At 39.9% G+C, this 25,557-nt stretch overlaps 1 protein-coding gene across 1 annotated transcript in view; it reads left to right on the forward strand.

The window, feature by feature from the left end:
- Nucleotides 1–25,557, forward strand: part of PDE6D (phosphodiesterase 6D) — a 34,498-nt gene that overhangs the window by 6,707 nt on the left and 2,234 nt on the right. The window contains exons 2-4 of the mRNA XM_009089111.4: nt 20,651–20,739; nt 23,891–24,016; nt 24,731–24,836. Of these exons, the coding sequence (XP_009087359.1) occupies nt 20,651–20,739; nt 23,891–24,016; nt 24,731–24,836 (321 nt within the window). The remainder of the gene's footprint in view (nt 1–20,650; nt 20,740–23,890; nt 24,017–24,730; nt 24,837–25,557) is intronic.

The following is a 25,557-nucleotide window of genomic DNA, read 5'->3' on the forward strand; positions in this document are numbered from 1 at the left end:
TTTGTCATCTGTGTAGCATCACTCCCCAGGCAGTTTGAGGGAGTATCCCCATGCACTCATTGGGCATTACTGTGAGGTTTCCAAAGCCATTTGGCCTCATGCCCAAGTAGACACTGTAGGACTGTTGGGAGGCTCTGTCCAGAAGACACCTGACAGCAACTAAAGTTTTCTTAGGAACCAGATCTCAACTGCACATCGCTAAATTCTAGTTGACAGCCAGGATTTTCAGCTGTGATTATGAACTCGAGATTCCATTGTCATATTTCTCCTGAACAGAGTTCTCATTGTGACAGAAATGTTATGTATAGAGGAGACTTAAGGGAAACAGTATCAAATTAGTTCAGTCATGAGTGAGTCTTTGAGTTGATTATGTTCATGACTAGAATTTCAGGCAACATTCTTCTCGAAGAATGGCAGGTTTAGGTAAAAGGAGGAAGGAAAATACATATTTTTTTATTTTCAGTCACTATTTGGGATAGCAGTGCACAAAATAATATTATTAAACTTATCCTGAATTGAAAGGTTTGTAAATAACTAGGAGCAGTAGTCTTCCATTAGAGTTGAGAGTGCAGGGCCTTAGATTTAGTAATTCTAAGACGACTATTTATATGAGTTCGTCTGTGTGCTACACTGTACATAACCTTCAGCTACTCTGTAGCAAGTCAGAAGCTTATTTGGTCCTTGGGACAGCTAATTATATCCATCTTTTCTTACTTACCAAGAAAGCAGGGAAGATCATACACTTTACTCACCAGTGAAAGCAGATTGCCTGCATGCCTCTTTCCTCCTCTTCACATGACCTAATTTAAGCCTTTTGAGAAGGAAGGCTACACATTCTTGGAATCAAGAGTTCATCTGATGTTTTAAGTGTCAGAAACTTCTGATCAGGGACAGCCTGCTGAGGAAGCAGAGAGTTAATGTCAAGTCACTTTGGTTTGGAAGGTCAAGGGAAATTGTATTTCAGGAGGCAGTGGAAAAGCTGGCTATTTGCATGACTTTAAATGAAAAATTGATGTATGCGAAAATTCTTACAGAAGCTCTTGCTAAGGGGGACCCAGTTTTGATTCAAGTGTTGGCATGAGCTGTTGCTAACTCAGCTTAAGGGAGTTCTGCAACACCCTCAACTACTCTTGAAGGAAGTTTTGCAGAGAGAGAAGGTAAAGGAACAACCATTGTTCCCATTAATGTACTGTCATGTGGTGAAATACCAACCCATCTGGAAACTGGACACCAAGAAATACCTACCAGGCTTTACACAGGTGGATCTTCTGAAGGTACTTTAGACATTTCACTTCTAGTTTAACTCTTTACAGTAGATTTTAGTGCATTAGAATACTGGCCTGTCAGTTAGAGTCCAACTTAAGATTTCACTGTTTCTCTGGTAAAGTTACTTCCTTTCCCAGAAGCTGAAATAAAAAGGGGAAAAGTCCTTCTGTTTGTTATTTTGATTGAACCTTAGTAGCCTTAAAGTGAAATTTATAAACAGCTTAGTCCAGGAAGGGGCATCCTGCTTCTGAGCAAAGAGACATCCAAAAATACCTGCTCCTGCATTCTCCCTACTTTGTGCTTCTGTCACAGCAGCTGTACAGAGCATGGGTTGCCATCCGCAGCTGCTTGTTGCTTCATTTTCAGAGTTACTGGCCAGGCTGCTCAGATGAGCCTTGCAGCGTCCTGCATGCTGGCTTAAAACAACTTCAGCAACAGACTGAGGAGCAGGGCCTGTGCTGGTTGGCAGTTCTACCAACAGTTCAGCTGTTGACCTTGAGGGAGAAATTAAAAAGCAGCTGGGGAGGGCTGTAAGCAGAGTCCTCTCCAGGCACTGCTACTCTTGGATGTTGTCCCCACAGCCTCAGATCAGATGAACTCAGCGCAGCCTTGTGCTGTGTTCTCCAAAACTCAGCACCACCTTATGTGGGGAGGCTTCTCACACACCATGTTTAGTTATCCAGCACCAATTCTAAAAACCTAGCTTACCATTTTTAGTTGACCATTTTAGCTTCAATATGGTAAGTCTGTGATCACATAATTTCTTTTAAGAGAAATGCATTTGAGATGACTTCAGTAAGGTAGTCATTTTCTCTTTGCCCTTGGCCTGTGCAAGAAATCCTTAGCATTACTGTGCTGTGTGAACAGTTACTGTCTGGTCACCAGGCAGAGTCACAAACAGGGTCTGGAACCATGCAGCAAGTGCCATTAGAGGCTCTATTCTGTGCAGCTCTCAATGAACCAGACAGAGGAAATCATTGGCTAAAAACCCCATAAAGCCTTGGAGGGCAAATGCATGTTGTTTTTAAATACTCTTTCCAGGAAGAAACAGAGAAGCCAGTAAATTTCTCAATCCCATTTGGGCTGTCCATTTATGGAACCCTCATTAATCCACATTACAGTTGTACTGTTGCTATTAAAACACAGTGTTTAAACAGCTTCAGAAAGGAAGTATTCTTTGTGCTTCTCCCCATAATTCCTTCAAAGGGAACTGCATTATTCTACTGCCACACTGACCTGAAGAGTTAGCTTCACAGGAAGGAACACTGGTTCCCTGGTTTTCCAAGTATCTTCCCTTCTACCACTAGAATAAGTTCCTTTCCTCTTACCAGTCCCTCCACAACCACCTTCTCCCCATCTACATGAATTACAGGGGAGGCATTAACCAGGCAGCTGTAGCACAAACCTCTACTGTTGATCCCCCAGCCATGCTGCCCTCTTTAAGGTTCTCTTCCTCATATAACTACAGCCCTGCCAGTGGCCAGCTGAAAATATTTCACACTTCATGATGGTCTCTTGCATTTGTTTGCACTGACAAAACAGTACCTTGTTTTCCTGCTTAGTAACATTGTCTACATTATTCCTAGTGTTGCCAGTTCTGAAATAGTAAATGCAGTGAATGAGGCAGTAGAATGTTTGGAAAGGTGCAAATTCAGATTAAAAAGGGCTCTATTTTAATGTAGGCACACCTGTAAAGGATGCAGATAATGGCAATTCTCCAGCTTTGTGTCTAACTTCTCTACATTAGCATTCACCTTAACATGAATGCTTATGAAGTCCACACTTTGAAACACCAAAATAATATTTTATAAACATGACATTTGTATTCTCTGTAAGTCTAGCTTTCCAATAAGTAAATGTTTATTTTCTTATTATTAATACCTGTATTGAAAGAATCAACTTGTGAATTACAGCTGATTGTATTTATATATTCTGTCCTTTTCCACAGCAGAAGTAAGATTGCTTGAGCTGAAAAATATATTAATATATTTTTATTGAAATTGCAAAAATCTGATTTAATGTATTCTGAAAATTTAACATACAGCAACAAGCATGTTAAAATAATAACATTTAAACCTTAGTGTAAATATAACTGTAGATTTTATTGACAGTGAAAGCTATAAGAGCTGCTTGGAAGCAGAGTAGAGTAATAGAGGTCATCACCTTTTTTGGCGTTTCAGTGGAAGTTTCATTACTCTGTTTCCACAATAATGTTGGTTTTTCTTTTTTTCTGAATTCCAATGCATGCTAAAGCAGAGAGATGCTTGTTTGGGCACAGACCCTCCACCTTCCAGATCATGGTGATCCTGGTGACATGCTCAGAGGTTCACATCAATGTAGGTCGTGTTACTGGAGCTGTAGAGATTGGTCAAAGTACAACTTTCAGAACAAAATAATTTTGGAGAGGAGGTATTTTACCTCCTCTCATCTGGTTTGGAACTGAATTGTTTCCTTGTACTTTCCATGTTTTGCTGTAGTGCTTTTCAAACAACTCTCTCTCTTTTCAGTCTGCCATACTGTTGAACACTGTGTAAAATGTTGGGATGGTTAAATTGTCAAATCACTAGTCCACACTGCCAATTGAAGCACTTCTCATATTCTGGAGATTCCCAAAAAGCACAGTGGTTGTGATATGGAGTCCTTGTTTTTTGGAGAGTTCTGCTTCAATCTGCATAAATCCTCATTTATTCCTCCTTTTTGCATCCACTTTGAGCAGCCTCTGGTCCATTTACGAGATTAGTTTCCTCCTGCAGCTGCCAATCATTCCCTCCTGACTGTATTTTCATTTTGCTTTCATTCTCCACTTGGTCTGTACGCTCTAAGTTTTCTCCCTTCCTCAGAAGAGACAAGATAATGAACTTGTTTTCCTTGAATAATCGTAGTCCTGTCACTTTTAAGTGGAAAACCAAAAATTGTTTGGTCTGTATTTGCAGCATGTGACCCTGCCAGCATAGTACTCCAGAGATAAAACCACTTTAGTGTCTCAGATCCATGACTTTTCTTTCTCTTACACATTAAATAATTATATCTGATTCTCACTTTGGTCTTGTCCTCCGAGTCTAGAGGGCCACTGACATCCACCTAAGTATTCCCATCCTTACTGACTCCCTCAGCTTGGCATTGAGGCATTTGCTGCCCATTTGTGCCTGGAAAAAGAGGGTAAGTGGCAGTGAGGGTGCTCTTCTTGTTTAGTCAGCTCTTCTGGCTCTAAGGGTTGTACAGCTTGCAAGGCTAAAGCATGCCCATTTCTCATGCAGACATAGTCCAAGTTAAAAAAATAACCACAAGCAAAACTGAAGTGTTTGTAGCACCAGTGACATTCAGTCCAATACTATCCACAGGGACTGTATATCCAAGGAACCATTTAAGCTAATGCTAGGAAAAGTGTGGCTTGTTCCTCTGCTATGCTGTGTCAGCAAATAGGAGATTGGCATTTGTCATTGTGGACTTCATGAAAGTGCTTGTTGTAGCTGTTTCTCTGGCTGATTTGAATTTTTATTTTGTTTATTAGGTGTAGAGTGTGAGTGCCAGGGCTAAATGCTGTTTTATATAAAATCTCAATGAGATTAAATCCCCTTGCCATTCTGTAATTAATTTCAAGGATATTGTGTTGTTTTCCCAGAGAACTTGTGGTGATCTCTAGATGCATTCCTGGTTACAGAACAACTCTGGATTGAAACAGTGAGGGATGTGCTCTGTGTAACATCCTGTGGGGCAGTTAAAGGTGCAGAGGTTCAAAAAAGCATAAAGTGCTTTGAATAAAGCACCACCTTTCGGAGAACTGAGTGACTTCTGCTCTACCAACTCCAGCATCACATTCCTTCCAACACAGGTTCACTGGGCACAGTTGGGAGGCTGAACAAAACAGCAGTTCTGTGTTCAGCCAGTATTACTTCTGCTGCAATAGTTAGTTTTCATTCCTGTCATAAACAGAAACCCTTGTAGACTAATTACCAGATGTACTGCAGCAGTAGCACTTGTCCCCTGAAGGCTGCAATTGGCATTTGCTTTCAAAGCTGTGTAAAGAGGATCTTTTTGGGCTATCATTCATTTTTGTCTTTTTTCAGCATTACTTGTGAGAAAGGGCAAATAAGCCCACCTGGAAAAGGAAGTTAGTTGTCTGGCCTATTTTTCTGAGTAGCACACAGAGCTGTAATCTCACCTTGAGGGAATACATGCCACCTTTATGCCAACTGGCTTGGGCAATATGGAATTTGTTGGTGCCAGGAGCTCTTGAACAGATGTAGCTCCACAGTGTAAATGTACTGCACTGGATAAAGCACTGTCTGTACTTTTCTTCCCAGTGTCAAAGAAGAGGTGGCTATGTTGTTGGTAAAAGCTCTAGTCTAGGTAAAACCACATTGTTCACATGCTTAAAATTTACCCCAGTTTAACCATTTCTGCTTGATTTCCCCACTGTACATACCTTTATCCCAGTTCCAAGTCACTTCAGAGCTTTGGAGTTGGACTCTCTTGGTGGAGAATAAAAACATTCAGGCAAAGGTTAAATAAGGGATAGTTAGCTCAACTCTAAATTCACTTTGTGCATTAATCTGGATTGACTTGACTGGAGTGACAAATTCCCAGTTAATTCAACTGTCAGTGAAAGGTACTGTTTAAAAATTAACATTGTGTTGAAAAGGTGTTCAGTAAGGGGAGTTCAGACAGAATCAGTGTGTGAATGCAAGAGAAATCCAGTGCTTGACCTTTTGTTCCTGCTTTCTCTTGAGATTGCCAGCAAGAATCTCTGTAAGTGCTCCCTTTACAGTTGATTTTGGTGGTATGAACACCTGCCTTTTAACAATTAGAATAAAATTCACAAGCTCATTTCCTAGAAGGCAGGAGCTATCAGATCTAATGACTGGAGGCTTTATTGATCTGATGGGGAGGATTTGGAATGCTGACACACAGCCTGAAGTTTCCATGGCCCAATAAAAATCCCTGGGTCCCTGAAGTCCTTTGCACAAATGAATTCTTCCTCTTTTACAGACCTCTCTGAAATTGAGGCCTGTCTATCTGAAGACTGAGCTACAGATTTTCCCTATATGTTTTTACAAAGTCTTTTTCAATAGTGATTTTTTTGCTTTGTTCTGTATAGGTGGAAACCCTACTTGACAGCAACACTGAAATCTCCCCTGGCCTTGTTTCTGTTCTCAGCAGCACAACTTAAAGCATGCTTTCAAACACAGTTTTATTTCTGCTCTTTCGTGATTCCCTGGAAGACCAAACAAAAGCAACTTTATATCAGAAATGTAAAAAGTCAAGGGCAGAACTCTCTGTAGGAACAACCATCTATCCTTCCTGTGAAAGACACCATTGAACACCTCTTGATATGAAGATGCCTCCTTTCGTGTACCAAACATTCACTAGTTATATAAAATTGCTGGAGAACAACAGAGTGTCATTTGAATCCCTTAAAATGATGGCTCTTGAAGACTTTTGTGGTAGCTGCAGTTGCTTATATATCCTGTGCATGGAGAGGTCTTTTAAGGTCAGCTCAAAACAGGATCTCTCCCCAGTAATAGTGCAATGTGCTTATAGCCTCTTCCAGCCTTTGAGCAGCTAACCAGAAGTAAAAAGTTTTTCAAATGTACAAAATCCTTGGTTCTGCCCTGACCAGTCTTTTGCTGAAGAAGTTTTTTAAAAATCACGATTCCTTCTGGTTGCTAAATTTGATGTTCGAGGACCTGTGTCAGAGTCCTTGCCAATACAAGTCTAACTGTTGAATTGTCATGTCTTATACACTAAATCTGGGGGATTGTTTGTTTGGGTTTTGTTTCATGAAGACTGAGAAAAAGAATTCCATTAAAAGATGGAATATATATTTGTTCTTTGTGGAATATTTTTTGCCAACAGAAATTACAATAAAATTCTTGAGTAAACAGTATCCACCTGAGAGATAACCAAGCTAGCAGGGCTGTTGACTGCTAACACACTAATCACCTACTTAATGTTAATATATAGCAGTACAGGAATGATTATTAGGAGGCTTTACAAACACAGGTGTCTGGGTAGTGCATGCATCCTGTGTGTGTGCACGATGTGGTGCTGATCTCTGACATGGACAGCAGTCCAGAGGGGTAGCAGGAAGAACCTGATGTTGCTGAACTGCTGGACATGCAGTGGTGCTACTGTACTGTGCCTTTTTTATCCTTGGAAATTGAACAAATAAAGGCTCTTTACAGAGAGGAAGCCTGGTTGAGTTGCTTGGAATTCAGGCACAAAGAATCCAGAAGAATTTTTGCACTATTGAGAATGGCAGCCTGGTAAAATAGTGGGTTTTGAAATAGAGCTCTTTTGGATTAATAAGGGAAGCCTTTATGCAAAGTATTACTGTAATTGCAGCTCACGTTCTGATTGCCTTATCAGGGGAGATGCATCCTCAATGGCATCTTTGTTTGTCTTACAATGAAAAGAGATAGAAAATAAGCAATTAAAGCAGACTTATTGAAATACCATAAATCTGAGCATTCAGCTATGCACTTCTAGCTAAGATTGTTGGTTAGTTTTGTATTAAAAAAAAAATTATTGCTGTGGTCTGTACTTGCTTTGTAGTATGGCCAGACTACTGACAAAAGAAAAAATTTTCTCTTTGTTTCAACTGTGATCTTTTCTCTCTTCTTGCTTCTCACCCTAAAGCAGTCTTTTATAAATGTGCACATAGAAATTAGAGGCTAATTAACTCTGCTGTATATTTGGGATGCTTGTTATTGCAATGAATATTGCAGTATTGTAAAGAAATACTGCAGAATCTGACAATGGTAATTTCAAAAATAGATGGACTTTGCTCTGATTGCGTATCAGCTGATATTTTAGTAGTGAATAGTGTATTTTTATTGAGCTTTATGAAAATGGAAAACAAACCCCTTCCTCCCTATTTTGTGGTCTAGTGCCACCTAGACGTGGGCAAATCCAACAAATTTGTTTCTCCCAGGAACAGAAGATTCCCAGGGAAAAATCAGCAGACATCTTTTATATAGTGATAAGCAAATATATTTTCAAAATAAAATGGCCTGGGTTTATCCTGTAATACCTCATAACAGCAGTCTAATATTAGTAGAAGATTAAGATTGTTCAGTCATTTAAATGTGAAATCTTTATGGCAAACCAGCATAGATTTTGAGTTAAATCTCAAAGACTCTTGCTTTCTAGTTGTGTGTGTGTTGCTTAATCTCCCTGGCCAGTTCAGGGGATGTTGTGATCTCCTTGTTAAAGACGTCACACTGAGAAGATTGAAGTAGAGGAATAAATAGAACAAGTGCTGGAAAGCCAAGCAGCTCATCCTGGTTGAACTAAATTGCACTCCACACAAACCACCTTCCCCATAGATTTGTTTCTCCTAGGTAAAACTCAGGTCCCATTTTGTAGAGTATGAAAGCAGCTCATTTGAGGCTCTGCTAAGTACGTTTGCATGGGTTTCTGAAATGTTGTTTTACCTAACTGTGCAACTCAGTAGCCAGTATTTTTTACAGGGTACTCCTCTGGTGGAGAAAGCAGACAAGGGCAATAGCTCCCAGAGGGCACAGAGGCTCAGAATTTGGCTGGTGAGGTTCAGTATGGAGCTTGAGCACTTAAAGTTCTGCTGTATCTGGGCTGGCTGTGTGCAGCCCAATCTTGTTATCATTAGCCTGTACTCCTGACCTGTGCACCAAAATTAATCTGGGCAGGGGCTGCCAGATCTGTCCAGGCTGACTCTGTGTCTCCAGGTACCAGGGGTACAGTCACAGTGTGTGTCCATGAGACAGGTCTGCTGGCCTGTGTGGAGCAATAGGGCTCTCAGATGTTCAGACACCCTTTAAAAATGGAGGAGATCCAAAAAAACAAATACATGTTTCTTCATGGCATTTTGTGAAAGGAAGAATGGGGCCCTGTGTTTAGGAGTTCAGTGACAGGTAGATAGCTAAGATTTGAAGGATTGCCCACTGAAATGTTGTAATTGTTTGTGATAATAAATTGTATAAAAAGAATTGTGCATTGCACAAAAATAAGTGGAAAATGAATCCTCGCTCATGCTCAGCAGGATCTGGTGAGGCTGGAACTACTGGGAAGTTTTTCAAGCAAAGTTAAGTTAGGAAAAACTTGCTGCTGGAAATTACTGCTTTTTTCCAGAAGTTTTTTTTATTCCAGCACGGTGCTTAGTCTTTGTCCTCCTCTGATCCCAATAGATTCTGAAAGAATATAATGAAAAAAGGAAAAGGAAACAAGGCAGGGTGCAACAGCATGGACATTTCCACACAGTCACTGCTTGCAGTCCAACTCTGGGAAGCTTTAGTGGATACGGAAACAACTAATCCTAAAGTATATTTCCCTTACAGTGCAGTGCAAGGGAATATCTCAGTGTCACAGGGCTGTTTGTGGGTCCTTGTAGAGCTGGTTGGGCATTTGTTCTGAAAGCACAACTCTGCCTAGCACAGAGTTTATTTTTAGTTTTTTAACCAAACAGCTTCAAGAGTTGGGAATTTCTCTAAAATTTACTCAGCAGCTGTCATCCTGTGTTCAAGGAGCGTGACTTGAGGCTGAGGATCGAGTAACACTGGTACCAGGCTGTTTGGACTTACTGAAGCAAAATGTGTTTACATCGGTTCATCTCTAGGAGTCCTTTAGACTCATAGTCCTCTCTGAATGTCATTCTGTGCAAAATTGATGGTCTCTTTGTACAAAATGGAGCCTGCCTGTCCCTGCCAGCAGTGAACAGCCATAGCATTTGTCCCAAGACTTTGTCCTTTCAGATTTACTGCTCCCTGCCTTTTGCAAAATTGTTGCTGCAGTTCCTGGAGCTGGCAGTTGTGAGGACAATTTGAATACATGGAAAAGTGCTGTGTTTCCACTTCTTCACTGGGCTCTCTTTTACACCTAATGAACTGTGGAATGAAACCTTGTCTGTTAAACGATGTTAGAAACTTTGTATCGGGGTATCACTACCTTTTAGAGTAGTGATTTTTAAACTTAGGTGGCAACTTGCCTTAAATCAGCCTTAAAAAGAACTTGCCTTAAAAAAGAACTTGTGTTGAGCATGACCTATACACTGAATTCACTGAAGCACTTTGAGCTCAAAATATACTTGAGTGTCCAGACTTAGAACAGAAAAAGAAAATTTTCATAGGAGCTCTAGTTGAATTAATATGAACTGAGGCAGGAACAAATGCTGTATTTCCCCCCATGACTTTCCTGTTTTGTATTTCTGGTGTTTATTTAAGTTGTCTTAAAGAAAATAATATTATTGATAAGTTTTAGAGGCTTGCACATTTTTCTAATTTAGAACCATTTTGTTTCTTTTGTCAGAGGCAATACAGCCATTTTGCTGTCCTGCTTTAATATGGCATTTTAGACATATAAAAGTCTTTCTAATTCTGCAAGCAGTCCTCTTTATTTCCTTCCTTCCCCCCACTTCCATTAGTAATCCTTGGCAGTGATTCAGAACCACCCTGCATTCGAGATAGGGTGACTGAGAAACCAGCAAAAGCAAGAGAAACAGAGTGAGGGAAACCACTGGCACCCATCCCGCAGCATGGTGACAGCAATCTGTGCTGCTGCAGTCACTCCAAGGTACAATGAGAGTTTCCATCAGCCAGGGAGCACAGTCCCTGGCTGCCTAAAGAGAGAGGCACAAGTCTTGAAACCAAACACCTTCTGAGATGTCTTTCCTCCTCTCTTACTGATACATTGTGTGGCTGTGGGCAAGTGTTCATGCTTATTCCTCAGTCTCTACAGCAGGCAGTTATTAAAAAGCTACTTTGAGAACATGAGTTGAAGTTTTTGAAGCACAGTGTAGTAATAGGTATGGTTTAAGTTATTGATCAATGAGCTATACTGTATTGCCTGTTCAGGGGAGCATCCTGTCTCTCCAGTTAATTGCTGAGGTTTGTCTCTTGTCTGGGGTGGCACTTGTTAGATGACAATGACAATGTGAAGCTGTGCACAGTGGTAGCACAGTTCACGCCAAAGCCAAATCTCTCACCATTTTCCAATCTGCATATCTGTTCTTAGGAGTACATGATATATTGGTGCCTCCAGTAAATTACATATTCTTTTCAAATATGTGAAACTGATAAATCTGGACTATTAGAAGCAGTCTTTAGCAGTCAATAGGCTGGTGTGTTAGAGAGCTCTGTACAAAGAGATGTGAAATGAAGGAGAGAAAAAAGAAATTAAAGACTAATGGGGAAAAAAAACCTCATAGTCACTACATAAGCACAGGCAGCTGGAAGTCATGGAGGCTTTTTGTGTTGTCAGTTGCTTATTTTACCAGGGGGACACTTTCAGCCCAGGATACTGCTTGGAGTTGGATGGATGAACGGAACAGCAGGGGGACCTGCTGATGCTCAGCTTTGCCATTCTCCATAAACATCACTCTGCTCAATAGAGAAATTATTGCAGAGGCCTTCAAGGAACAAAGGCATCGACTGGCCACAAGCAGTGCTGATAAAACTGCCTCTTTAGAGCCTGTTAGGTTTGCTTTTTCTCCACATTTCACACAAGGCTACAGGTCATTCAAGTGAAACTGTATGAAAATGCCAGCTAAGCAGCCATGTTTATCCCTTTTAAAAATTTGGTCAAAGAAGTCATTGTTCCTCTGCTCAGGTCTGTGCCCTTTCAATATGAAGAAGTGTGAAGATCCTTTTAGACATAAAAAATCCAATCCTCCAGTGTTGCAAAAATGACATGAAATCAATCCAAGCTTTCTTTTATAAGCAAGCCAGTATAATGCATATTTTAAAACAGCTGAATAATTGTATAAAATAAAGAGGCATGTTGAGGTTTAAAATGCCTCATTCCATTAAAGCTGATTTTATTGCATGACTGTCGTGACATCAGCTCTGCAAAGAACAATAGTCTATAACAATTTACAGGGAGATAAATTCCTGTGAGGGCATCTAGCTACAACCTTATCTATGAAAATGAAGTTATGCACCAGAACCCTTGATAGACTGTTTCCATGAAACTCCCTCTAGTTCACTTATTGCTGAGAACCTTGAAATGTTACCATAATAGTTTAGCTGTGAAGAAATTTTTGTTTTGAAGTAGTTAAGACAAAATAGTTATGTCAATTGCTGAATCACTTTCAGTGTTCACTTGCAGAGAGGAAAATTGTTTGATGTGCTAAAATGAAAAAGTGGGCGAACTGATTCCAATTGTTTTGGGGTTTAAAGAATTTAACTTAATTTTAAGCATTCTGGATGTGGCTCCTCAATCTGTCCTGCAACCTCTCTTACCTTTTGATATAGGCCAGCCATCTTCTCTAAGGTAGTTCCAGTGTTTTAATTGTATAGTTTCTCTTGTATACATGGTGTCTCTGTTAGCTTTCTCTGTACTTACATTCATTTTTGTTCTGAGCTACAAGGAACCCACTTTAAAATTATGTTCTGATAAAGCCCTATGGATTTTAAAGGTCACAGTCTTTTCTTGGATGAATACATCATTCCCATTGATTCACCTGCTGTTTCTACAAACTCAGAGTATTACTGATGACATTAATTATGTTAATATTCAAAAGGTTCTTAGCACAAGCTCAGGCTTTTCTAACATGCTAATTTGTGAGATGCATTTAAAATGCAGGGAAGATGGGAGGAATTGGGTGTTACTGCACTGGAAAAGAGAAAATAATTTTCTTTGTGCAATTCCTGGTCCTGCAAGGAATGATGAGTTTTTCCAAGTTATTGATTGTTTTACTACCTAGACTGTAAAGCAATTCCAGATGCTATCACATGTTGTTTTTCCTGCTGAGGCATTGATAAAGGAACTCTGTCAAGGCTATTGAGATAAGCCAAAGAAAAGTCTAAAAAACACAGGCAGCAGAAAACAGCAGAAAGCCACTACATTGCTTCAGCTTACTTTTATTTTGGCACTGTTTTCTGGTTCTAGAAACCATTTTAACATCTGTCTCTAGAGGAAACAAAGCACATTTTTAATAGTAGCAAACAGATCTGGCACAGAAGGCAGCTTGCTTGCTCTGACAGGGGAATCTGCCCCCCCCCCCCCACGCCAGTGACGTGTGTAGATTTGATTTGGAGCTTTTTCCCACTTTGAACAACATTGTATTCATTGTACCACAAGTACATTTTGGGTTTTACTTTATTTTTTTTTTTTTTTGTTAGGGATCTCAAATCTTAGGGTATGGGGTTTGGGTTGGGCTTAGAAGTGGTTTAGTATCCATGGGTTAAACTTAGTTCCCAGAGGAGTGCCTGGCATGCTCTCCAGGAGCGTTGTCTTGAAGGCTTTGCTGGTGTGCCAGGGTAACAGGGCAGTCTCTTCATCTGCTGCAGGCAGGAGCTGCTCGGGAGTGTCACACGTTGCTTTTGTCTGAAGAAATCAAAGGTTGCCTGCAAATGCCTAAATCAGTTTCTGTTGCTCAGCAGTGACAAAAAATTGCTGAACTTTCTAAGAGTTAAGCTTCTTCAGACTAGATTCACCTGAACTTCATCTAACTCATCCTGAAGCAATAGTGTCTACATCCCTGATCAGCTCCTTGCAAACCACTATAATTTATTCCTTTTTCCCTCCTGATGACCCTTAGCTTCATCTTCAGTAGGTCTGTAACTCTTTCCTTTAAAATGCGCATCCATTTTTTTCTTGCTTCTTTGGTTTGAGGGAGAGAGGAAGAATCAGTGAAATGGAAGTCTGGCTTAGTTGGCAGTATTTGTGGTTATTACCAAAGAAACAAAACATTCTCTCACCCTGCCTGCCTATGCTAGACACTTCTCCTTCCAGAGTCTAGCAGCTCTCCATCTTCATTGTTTTATTACAGGTACCTGCTGTTAAGACTACTATAAGTATCACGAATTCTGATTTAGAGATTTCACTGAATATTTTCAGACAGTTAATTGCCAACAGTGAAAATGAAACATTAATTTAAACTCTGCCTTATTTTGCTACCTGATGTCACTAGGATGTTGTGGTGTAGAGATGGATGTTAGTTGTTCATTTTGATGAAAATACTCAATAATATTTGTGTCTTTCAACCTAAGAAAACACACATCTGTTTGAAAACACAGATGTTTCCCTGGATAAAATTTTTATTAGCAAATGCTGGACATAGGTTTGCTTCTTTTCCAATGTTTGTAGAGGTAAACAGGTTCTGTACAGATTGGCATCCCATTGCAGCTGATCTGGCTGTGAACGGACCTAGGCTGCATTTTAGTTGCAGATTTCTGCAGTGTGCCTCAACATGAGCCCTGCTAAGTTGAAATGTATTCAGAGATTCAAGCTTGGTGTGAACATAGCTCAGCTTCAAAATGGTCACCCAAGGTGCAGGGAGGATGTGACACACAGCAGGGAGTACTGGAGCTTCACTGCCCAGTGGGAATGGTCAGAGCTCTGTCTGCTTTACACAATAGAAGGGAGCAATATTAATTTCTGCCCTTTTAGCATAATCTATTGCAGCTAAGGTAAGATTGGCATGGTGTACAGTAACTTGTGTGTCTTTCCAAATATGGGCCAAGAGCAGCTTAGTCCAGAACTGTCTGATGGATGTTAGATGGAAATTCCTTGTGTGATACCAGGTCTGTGCAGAGACACACAAAGAAGTAAGTCAGAAAGTACAAAGAGAAGTACAAAGTATACAAGTATATGATATTGTGTTGATCTTTTTGCTGTGATGCTGTAGCTGTTAAATATATCCCTCTGATTACATAATTTGCTGTGAAATTACTTTGTTGGTTGCTGAGGATTTTTGCTGCATTTTGTCATGTGGTTCACATTAATCTGTGGATCTCCCTGGCTTCTGTTGTACAGTAATTTGTTTTGTACAGAAGACTTTAAAAGCAGGCTCTTTTACAGCAAGTGAAGGAGTGCCAGGAGTGCTTTGAAGGGATAATTGGCTTCCTTCCATTTGAGGATTTAATAGAGCACCTTTCCGGCACCTCCCATCATTTTGGGAGCACAGTAACCCATATCTTGTGCATCACTCCAGGAAAGTTGGTTTATAATAGATGAGTTTTTAAAAAGTTATGCCCCTGTAAGAACTGTGACAACATGTTTTCTGTCTAATCAGGAAGGAACTCAACAAAGTGTGCTGCTTTCTGAAAGCAGAAGTTGACAGTACTATACCCCAAGGCCCCAGTAATGTAGTAATGTTTGAAGAATAACTTCCAGTTTTTGTGTTTTGGTATTCCTGTACACAGAATGGATGGATGCTCATTCAGTAGGTAGGATTTTGCACTGAATTTCATCCTTAGGCTAGGAGGAACACTGCCAGCCTGTGTTCTTGTGGCTTATTAAACAGCAGACAGCAGCATTTCTCATAAGTGTGAACAGAGTGAATTCAAGGACCTGAATCAGCAGGTCTGTGCATATGCTTAAATTTAAGCACACAATTAGGAGTTCTGTGGAAGAGTGATTTGGGAATTGTAATAAAAAGTGGGAGTAGAGATGGTATAAGATTACAGCATGAATGGCATGAGTGAAGGAAAAGTGTAAGGCTATTTGGGTGGTCTGCTTTGCACTCCTGTAGTTTGGTAGTTACTTTGCATAATTTATATGGGTCCTTATTCCTCAGACTGGATTGAAACAACTGAGATTAAAATATACTTCTGGGAAAATATGTCTGATATAAATATAATCCCTAAAGTTTGATCTTTACTTCCCTGTAAGGTAACATGCTTTCCTATGCCATGACTGCCTGGTTGTGTCTGCTTTTCACAAGAGACCATGTAAAATCAGGAGTGAAGGTTTGTGAGTCCTGATCAGAAGCCTTTCTGGGTCTGCAACAGGGATTGTTGTCTGAATTGCTCAAGACTTTCAGCTTCCCCCTTCTCCCAGAGGACAGGTCTCATTAACATGTTATTGTTGAGATGTTGTTTGCACCTGGCAGGTAGTGAACTTTTTTAATGTTGCATTTCATGTGGAAAAAAAAAAAAAAAGCTAGCAGGGGGGATGATGAAAGGCCTTTCTTCTAGGAGTAGTTATGAACATTAGCCTTGTTTTTATTATGAAATATAAGAGTACAGTGGTTCCTGAGGTTTTAGAATGGTGTAGACATAGTCAGCAAGGAATAAAATAAAAAATGGATCATTTTAGTAAGAGAAACAATACCTACTGTTTGACACTGCCTTTGAGATATTCAAGAAGTGCTAAAGATTACAACATACAAATAATCATCAGGGAGATTGAGGCAGAACTTCTTTTAACTCCATATTACTTTAATAATAAATTGTGTTTGCACTCATTCTCTTCCTCAAGGCTACTCGTAATTACAAGTGTGGTAATACAAGGCCACCTTTTGCAATGCTAATACACTGAAAGATAAAGGATGTACATTCTGATTTGTTTGAACCAAGTCGTCTCTATGACAGATACAAAAAAGAAAGAACTCCTGACATCAGAGGTATTAAAGAAAGCAAAATTTGAATTTAGAAATGTACAAACAATTTCCCTTCATCAGGCTAAGCAAAATAGGTCTGTGAGGGAGCTAATTCATGTCATGTATATAAAGCAAGTCAAGTTCCAGCTACTACAAAGCTTTTATATAAGGCTTTGCTGACCCAATAGGTGGTGGAATATAAATAGATCAACATACACCCTTCCTTCTGCTGTTCTAACTAATCCTTTCTTGACTTCAGGATTGAAGAGTATTTGATCTAGTGAGTCTTAAATCAGACATCATTTCCAAAAAAAACCACCCCAAGCCTCCAAAATACAAATTAATGAAAATTTAATGGTCTAAGAGTGAGAAACTGAATTAGGAATACACTGTATTTTTCCTTCCCCCCCCCCCCCACATATACAAACGTCACACAGCTGGAAATGCCTGTCTTCCTACTTGCTCTTAGCTACCCCTGTTAAATGGCTTTACTTGAACCTCTTCAAAAAAGTTGCATCAGACCATTATGAATTTACTTTCTCCTTTTCAGTAATGCTTAAAATGCCCTGGTCATTCTGCCTGCCAGTCTCCACTGCTGCTCAGGAGGTGGAGAACTCTTTATTTTTAGTAACAATGTCTCTCATGCTAGGGTGGAAGAATCTTAAACCAATTAAACACATTAAAAGATAATAGTGTGTGTGGGTTTTGTTCAAGATCTCCATTTTCTTCACTCTGGGGTATGTCGTATTACCAGCCTTCCTATCCAAGCTGACAGAAATAGCGTTGATAAGCTGCTAACTAGGTAAGCAGTGCAGCTGCTGCTTTGTCAGGTATTCCCGTGTCAAGAAATCACTTGTGATGGGGTTTGCCTTTTTTTTTTTTTTAATTCCATTAAAGTTTTTTAAAGTTTTATACTTTATCTCAGTTTTGACTAAAACTTTTTTCAGATGCCTGTTTCTTTTTAAATGTTTATTATTTTTAAAATAATTAACCTCTTGTACCTGAAGTATTTTTTCCAATAGAAAGAGATTGTGTGTGTGTCTATGCTTTTAAGATCAGATTATTTGTTCTTCCCTTTTAATAATGTTTAGTTACTGGGAAAAAACTTGTTAACTGGCTACTGTATTCTGTATTTCTGGACCCACAAATTTTTACTCTTTGTATACACTCTGATTAGCAGGTTGATTTTTTTTCTTCACTTGCAGAAGTTGGAAAAGCATGCCCTGAACCAGCACATGGACTTGACAAGGTTAGAAAGCCTTTGGCTACACTGACATTAAATCTTTATTTATATGATAAGGAATTTACATGGGCTAGCAATGTTCAGGTTGTTTAAATACAAGATATTTTCTAGGAACTGTGGCATTCATTGCTGATGCATGGTCTCATCAGCAGGGGTAGAGCCTTGAGCTTTTTATTTATTCTTTAACTTGAATTTTACAGTCATAATACAAAGCATGAGGCAGGCTGTCCTGCATGGATTTACTTTTACAGTGGAACATCCATAAGCAAAATAAAGGCAGATAGCACTTTAGAGATGTCCAACATCCCAAATGTTAACATGCATTTTAAATGTTAACATTGTTCAGCACAGCAGCATAACTTGTATCACCTTTCTTGGGCTGGACCAAGAGAAATCCTGATAGGGAGAAGTTACAGAGGTCAGTAGTTTACAGTAGTGTACAGTAGTGTTTTCTCTCACCAGAAACAATAGGTCACTAACACTATAACTGTGTATTTCAAGTAAGGATCATAATTAAGCTGTCAGGCTACTTCTCACTGAAGGGCACCTCTAATATAATACTTTTGAAAATGGTGAATGTGACTTTTGAGTGCTCCAAAAATTGACAAGGAAAGAGGGATGGGAAGGCAAGGCAAGTCATGGCAAGGAAAAGGAATGGTCCATTAGTTAGAGTACTGAGAGGCTGGATCAGTTCCTCTTCAGTGCTGGCTTTGCTGTTCTGATCAGTGTTTCATTTCCAGTTCAGAGGAACTCGGCTGGTGCTCAGTTTGGCACCACGCAGCCTGTGGCCAAACCTGAGAGCTCATAACTCTGACTGATATTGATAGTGAACAAACAGCAAATAAATATTTGTGAGAGGACCATTTTTTAAAGGTTGTACAGGTTTTTGATAATCAAGTGCCCAATTTACTAAATTCCTGTTCAGCTAATAGTTAAGAGTGTTTGTGTGGCAGAGTGTTGGGAAGATAAATGAGTGTGTCAGTGAGATGCTCAGATTGTCTCATTTGTTATTTTCCCCTCGTACATGGCATTTGATAGATGGCACACTGCTTTCTATGCAAATAGCTTCACCCTGGCTAATTTGTATGTTTGTGTGTGGGAAGATGTATGGAAAAATGGTGGATTTTTTTGGCAGTTTAAATTACTATTGGGGCAGTTCCATACTGCAGGTTGTGTTGGCTGAGGACTTTTTCAGCCAGCACCACATGAAATGCCTAGCCCTGCTGCAGGTTGTTCTTGCCATTCTGCTGTTCATTTTCTCTCTTTGAATTCCCTGCCAGTCCCTGTCTCCCTTGGGTTGCTGGCTGGGGAGAGCTCCACTTTACAGCTTCCTGCTAAGATATGGAGGTGCCAAATGGAGCCCACAGAGGATGCTTTTCATCTTCTGCCCCTTTCTCTTTTGCCTTAATCCCAGAACAAGTGGTAGATACAATGTGTTTGGAACAAGCCTAGAAGGACTTGCCCTATGTTCCCTCTTCCCATGCTCCAAGTTGTTGCTAAGTTTTATGTGAACAGACCCTGTGCACACATTCTCTTTGTCTTTTCAGTGGGGCGTAGAAAGTCTGACCAGCCTTCAGCAAGGGAAAGAATCCTCACATCTCTGCTGAGGCAGCCATCTTCCCTTCCCCTCCTCCACACACAGGATTTTAAGACAAATGTTCATCTGTGATGCAAAATTTGCTGAAGCATCTGTTTCTTCCTGGGAGCTCTGGAAAAATGTGATCAGTGTGATGAGTTTGTGTGAGTCTGCCTGGAAACTGTGTGTTAGAGGATGAGTTCAATATGCAAATCTCCAACAGCTCCTATTTATACCCATGTCAAGGTCCATATTGTCTCTCTTCTGTCTCCACCTCCCCAGGCATTTCCTTGAGCAGTTGTTGTAGGCAGTACTGACTGTGAAGGGTGTGCTGCCATAAAGCAGCCAAAGGGAGCTCCTGGAAAGGCTCTGGTTTGTGTGGGCTCATCCCACAGATCCTGCTCTGTTCAGTCTCTGGTGTTGACACTGGTGAATCCTCGGAGCCACCCTGAGGAGCTGTGGAGCAGGAGATGCTGTGGCTTATAGATGGCTGTGTCCCTGCTCATGATGGCATCATGCAGGTGTGCAGGCTCCTTGTTCTGAGCTGCCAGAGTTACCCTGGGAGGGAGATTTTGCAAAGGTGTACTTAAAATCCTTATTAACTGTCCCTTTGGAAATATGAATATTTCCTACTTGCCTATAGATTTATTGACTAATTCACTGATCAGGGTGTTTTGGAAGCTGGCACAGCCTCACTTGCTGAGAGTGAAAAGAGAAGATCTCTCTTTGCTTAGCACTCAGCAGCTGAAGAATTCCCATGAGTGGCAGTTACGAGGTCAACAGCAATAAAACAACCCTTGATATTAGTATTTTGTAAGCTAAGAAAACAAGCTAGATTGGATGTTATTCTTTTTCTCATGTTATGTAGAAAGGACTCCTTTTCCTAGCCATTTTCAAATGCTGGAGAAGAACAATTGTTTGTGTAACTATCTGTTATTGTTAGCAATGTTCTTGCTTCTCCACAGCACAGTGACACTGCCTTTATCCTTCAGAAGCAGTGGAAAATGATAAATGAGGTTAACAAGCTCCAGTCTAAAGTGAAAAGGAAATCTGTGGCTATAAAACTCTTGTTGCATTCTTTCTGGTCAGGGGTTGGTTTGTTTATTTATTCTCAGGGAAAAAGCATCTCTTTTCCTTGGCCTCCTGAGAAGCAGAAACCATGACCGAAACTCAGCTGGAGCAGCCTATTTCAGAGCTCAGCAAAAAATACTGCACACAGCATTTAGGGATAGAGATAGCTTGTTTTCCTTATTTGCTTTCCAATCAGAAATTGGATGAACCTTCGGGATGCAGAAACAGGGAAAATCCTCTGGCAAGGAACAGAAGATCTGTCTGTACCTGGAGTGGAGCATGAAGGTACTGTGTGACTGCATTGTGCATTTGGGGCTGGGTGGTGCTGCATGTCTGGGTCACCTGAGTTGCAAACATACCCCTGCTTTGAAGGGCACATGTCACCTTTGTCATTTGGGCAAATCATATCACCTCACCGTGCCTCAGATTTTCATTGCAAATAAAACAGGAACTGTCATCTCCATCAGAGGAACTTGGGGGATTAATTAAAATGTACTCTGGCCTGAGATTAATGCCCATTGTACAAGGAATAGTTAAGATCCTATCTGGTGCACAGTTCACTCATCCATCTAGAAGATGGATGACTGCAAACTGTGGCAGATGCAGAGGAGAGCTATTAGGAGAAGCCACTGAAAAGATTACAGATGGGAGGATGGTCTTTCTTGGGAGAAGAAGCAAGAAAAGCAGTTCTTGTATGTCTTAGCTAGAAAAGAAATCTGAGGTAGATGGGTCATGCTTAATAAATAGGCTGAGAAAGGGGGAGACATCCAACAAAGCAGGGTAATCTGATGGTGAATTAAAAGGTGTGGGGAAATGCAGTTCTGCTACAGTCCTGCAGCAGAAGCAGTGAGGACAAACAGAATAATTGCTCTAAAATTAAATCCATATGTGTCTTAAAGTCATTATGTAATACTTGTGTGTATGTCTATGTTCCGTGGCCATTCATGGCAAATCATAGTCTAGACATAGCAAACAAAGAACCAAATATATAGCAGAGTGAATAAAATACATTTTCTTTAAACAGGACTTCTATTTGCTTTTTATATTTTATTTAAGTACAAGTTTCTTTATAAAATGAACTCTTTAAGTTTCAAATCATGATACTGTATTACTACCTTAATTTATTATTACCACTTAGATGAAATAAAAACAGTATTAATGTGGTATTGGATTGCTGCCAAAGTCTTAACATTAAACGGCCTTAAGTAGTAAAAATCACAGCCTGAGCACCTGAAACTAGAATTAATCATCTAAACATTTGACAGCCGGAGCTTTTCCTGTCATCTCTATTCAGTGACAGGGCATTTGAAACTGGGAGGCAATTTGGAAGATACAAATCTGTAAAGTTTAGTTTCTTCCAATATACAAGCAAATCTTGGGGTAAGCTACTGAGGTGTAGCTCTTACAGAATCCCCACAGCCAGCTTTCATTCATGACATACAAATAGTCCATTCATTATCCAAGAAAAGGTGTAGTTTAAAATGTAAAATCAGTTTGGCTAGGATAACTTGCTTTCTTCAATGTCCCAAATATTTAAGGTAGCTTTATTTAAATTAAATGAAAACATAATTATATGAGTATTTTAATTGAATTTCAGTTTCTAACTAAATGATTGGACCCAAAATTACTTGTGAGTAAATAAGATATGTGTCATTCAACACTTTATAATCTAATCAGCATTAAGCATCTGACTAAATGGATGTTAACCATGGAAGTGCTTAAATAAATGTGCAGGTATAGTACATCCTCAAGTTAACAAAAAGCACTAGTAAATTTAGGATTGAGTCTATGCTTATCTGCATCCCAGCATATTTTAAAATGGATTTAACTGATGAGAATCAAACTCCCTTCTTTTCTATTTTTAATAGAAAAAGGAGAGAAATAAAAGTAAAATGAGCTTAAAATAAATAATTTCAATTAAAATTTTTGCTTGATGGTATAAATGTAAATTAAAATGTCTTAAATCAGATGCTTAAAGACAGTCCTACTTTATTAAAAGTAACTTGGTAGTTTTACAATGTTAAAGCAAAAATTCTCAGGACTCTTTCTCAGGGATGAAAGAAATGAAATTACTAAATTGCAGAAGAGTTTTAACAAGTCATTTTACACTTAACTGCAAAGGGATGTTTACCCACAATGGTGTAGTCTGTACTGGTGAGGGCAGTAAAGGATGGCACCATGCAGGTTTCCATGGTGCAAAAAATCCCATAAAAATAATTAGAGAATTTTTACATTTAAAACTCTTGCCTTACACTTCTAATTTTATTTTTAATTTTTTTTTTTTTTTTTTTTACTAAGCTGTGTACTTCTTCTTGGGGTGGGATGCTGGCTTATATTCCCTAAGCCTCCAGCTCTTGAGATTGGTGTTGTATAAAGGTCCTACTCCATTAAACTGTTTGTTCTACATTAGATAGATTTGCCTGGGGTTTGGGAGACTCCTGCGTTTATTAAACACCAGCCTGCTCCCTGCTCATGGATGTTTTGATATGCCTTCCATTTTGGAACAGTTTGGCTCATAAAGCACATGCCAGCTGTCTTCCCTCCCCTCTTTATTTCTAAAAAATGCACATGAAACATTCTCTAATATGCAGGAAGGAATTATGCACAATCACTCCACTGAAGTATGACAAGCATGGGAGATTTTTACTGGTTTGGACTACCCCTCATACTCTTCTGATCAGGACTCTTAATCAGTGCTCTCTAGCTGTCCCTTCTCTTACTTCCCCACCTCTAAAAAAAATCATCTTGTGAAATATCTACCAGGTACATTTTGCCACTGGCTGTTGGTGTCTCACCCATTGCAAGAGCCCAGAAACCTGGATTGTCAAATTGCTCTCTTAAACCTTCCAGTGTGGTTCTGGCTTTACAGCCTGGGCAGGTCTCAGTGTTAAGGGAATGGACATTTACTTCTACAGGACACTTCCCAGAGCTCTGGGATGGCTGAGGAAGTGCTGCTGGGCTGAGAGACACACGTTTATGGTTTGCTCTGGGGATGCACAGTCTGAAAGGGAAGGAAAAGTGAGAAGAGCTAAGGAGCTTGTTGTGCCAAGCAGCCCTTTGGCTGCCAATGATCTTCAGCACAATTCTTAAAGTGAAAATTTAAGTTGCATCATATATTTCAACTTGAAAAATTATGGGGTTTAGGAACAAACAACTAAGAACCAGGAGTCTGGTTCTGAGAGATCAGTATTGTATCCCTGGTTCTGTCATAAATTTCGTTCTTGGCTGTGGGCAGGTTACTTAAGGTATTTGCATCTTGGATTTCACTCTTGCAAATGTAAAAACAAATGTAAAACCAAAGTCATTTGTGTTTGTATTTTTCCTGCTGCTATGATCTTGTATTAGTCCTAATCATTATTTCCAAGTATAGAATAATAGTAACTGCTAAAGCTGGATTTTATTGTGTCCAAATAATGCTTCTTTATCTGTTTCACAGCTCGAGTTCCTAAAAAAATCCTGAAATGCAAAGCAGTATCTCGGGAGTTAAACTTTTCCTCAGCAGAACAAATGGAAAAATTCCGTCTGGAACAGAAAGTTTATTTCAAAGGGCAGTGTCTAGAAGGTATGGATGTGCTCTGTGTGCTGTAGCACAGGGACTGACCTCCAGCAGGGCAGGGATTAGAGTGACTAAAATGGCCTGAATGTGGTGATTTTAATTTTTCAGAGTACCTCTGAAGCACTCATCTTGTCAGGACTAATGGGCCACAGTATTAAGGATAGCATTTCATAAGTGTATTAACACTTTGTTATGTAAGCAAAAAAGCTGGGTAATCATGCCTGAGGGCATAAATCCACCACAGGCTGCCTGAGGCAAGGAAACAGGCTATTTCAGAGTCACCTATTACTGGAATTCCTGGGTCTTCCCTCAGAGTGCCAGGTTTACCTGGTTTCTGCAGTGAGAGTGACCCCACAACTGCACCTCTGACCCCCCTCACTGCAGTGCTGCTCTTAATCTGGGCTGGAGAAGGGGCAGATAAAACATTGAGCTCCATGTTCCCAGTTAGGTGTGTTGAAATTTTCATCGAATGCCACGGAAGTGGTGTGACCTTATCAGTACCATCAGCTATTTTAGAAAGGGAGTATCTACTCTAAGAGGAGGGCAGGGTTCAGTGCAGTTTAAGCTGAACAAAGTAATTTAAATGTAATGTTGGCAGCCCAGCAGGACAGTTTAGGGGGCTCCCCAGCCTATCAGGTGAAAAGCAAAAGGACCATTTGTGAATTGTCTTCTTTCAAATGCCTCTGGATCTTTTTTTTTTTTTTTTTTTTTACTTTGCAGAATGGTTCTTTGAATTTGGTTTTGTGATTCCTAACTCCACAAACACTTGGCAGTCCTTGATAGAGGCAGCACCTGAATCACAGATGATGCCAGCTAACGTTTTAACGTGAGTGCCTTGGGCTTGCAGAGTCTGAGAGCAGGCAGAGCAAAAGCAGTGCATGGCATTTCCTTGGGGGCAGTGGTGGGAAGGAGAAGAGGGAGCTGCTACCAGCTCTGAAACATCTCACTACTTTTAGTTGTTGAGAAATAAAAGGGGTTAAGCCAACCTCATTACCTTCCTTCCCACAGGTCCAATTTGCATTACTATAGCAATAAAGGTTTGGAGAAAATGAAACTGATTCTTTAATAAAGTTGCTTAATTTTTTTGGAAGGTGAATCGTGAAAGATTTTAAAATGTTTTACGACTTAATACCTGTTATAGCCAAGGAAGAAAAAGTCCAGCAGATTTTTGGGCCATTTTTAAATCAGCTATTGATCATTGACTCTTGCCCAAGGTTCAGTTCATGCAATATATCACCTGTAGTAGCTGCTCTAGTGTTTGTGTCGTCACTGTAACATTTTGCTGAGCTTTTGAGTCTTTAACATTGGCTTATACACATTTATGTGTATATGCATATATACAGATTTATATACACTATGCACAGAGTTATATCTGGGGCTAAAGTACTTTAACAGGTAGGAATCAGTCATTTAACAGTCACCTGCAGGAAGATTCACAAAGCCTCCTCACAAAGTCTGCTCCTGGCTCTGTGTGCACATGGGCTCCTGAGCAGGGCAGCCTCGGATGTGTCACAGTGCTGGGCATTGCTCAGTGTGGGCAGCCAGGC

Source organism: Serinus canaria, chromosome 9 (assembly GCF_022539315.1).
Source record: "Serinus canaria isolate serCan28SL12 chromosome 9, serCan2020, whole genome shotgun sequence".
In the NCBI taxonomy this organism is placed as follows: Eukaryota; Metazoa; Chordata; class Aves; order Passeriformes; family Fringillidae; genus Serinus; species Serinus canaria.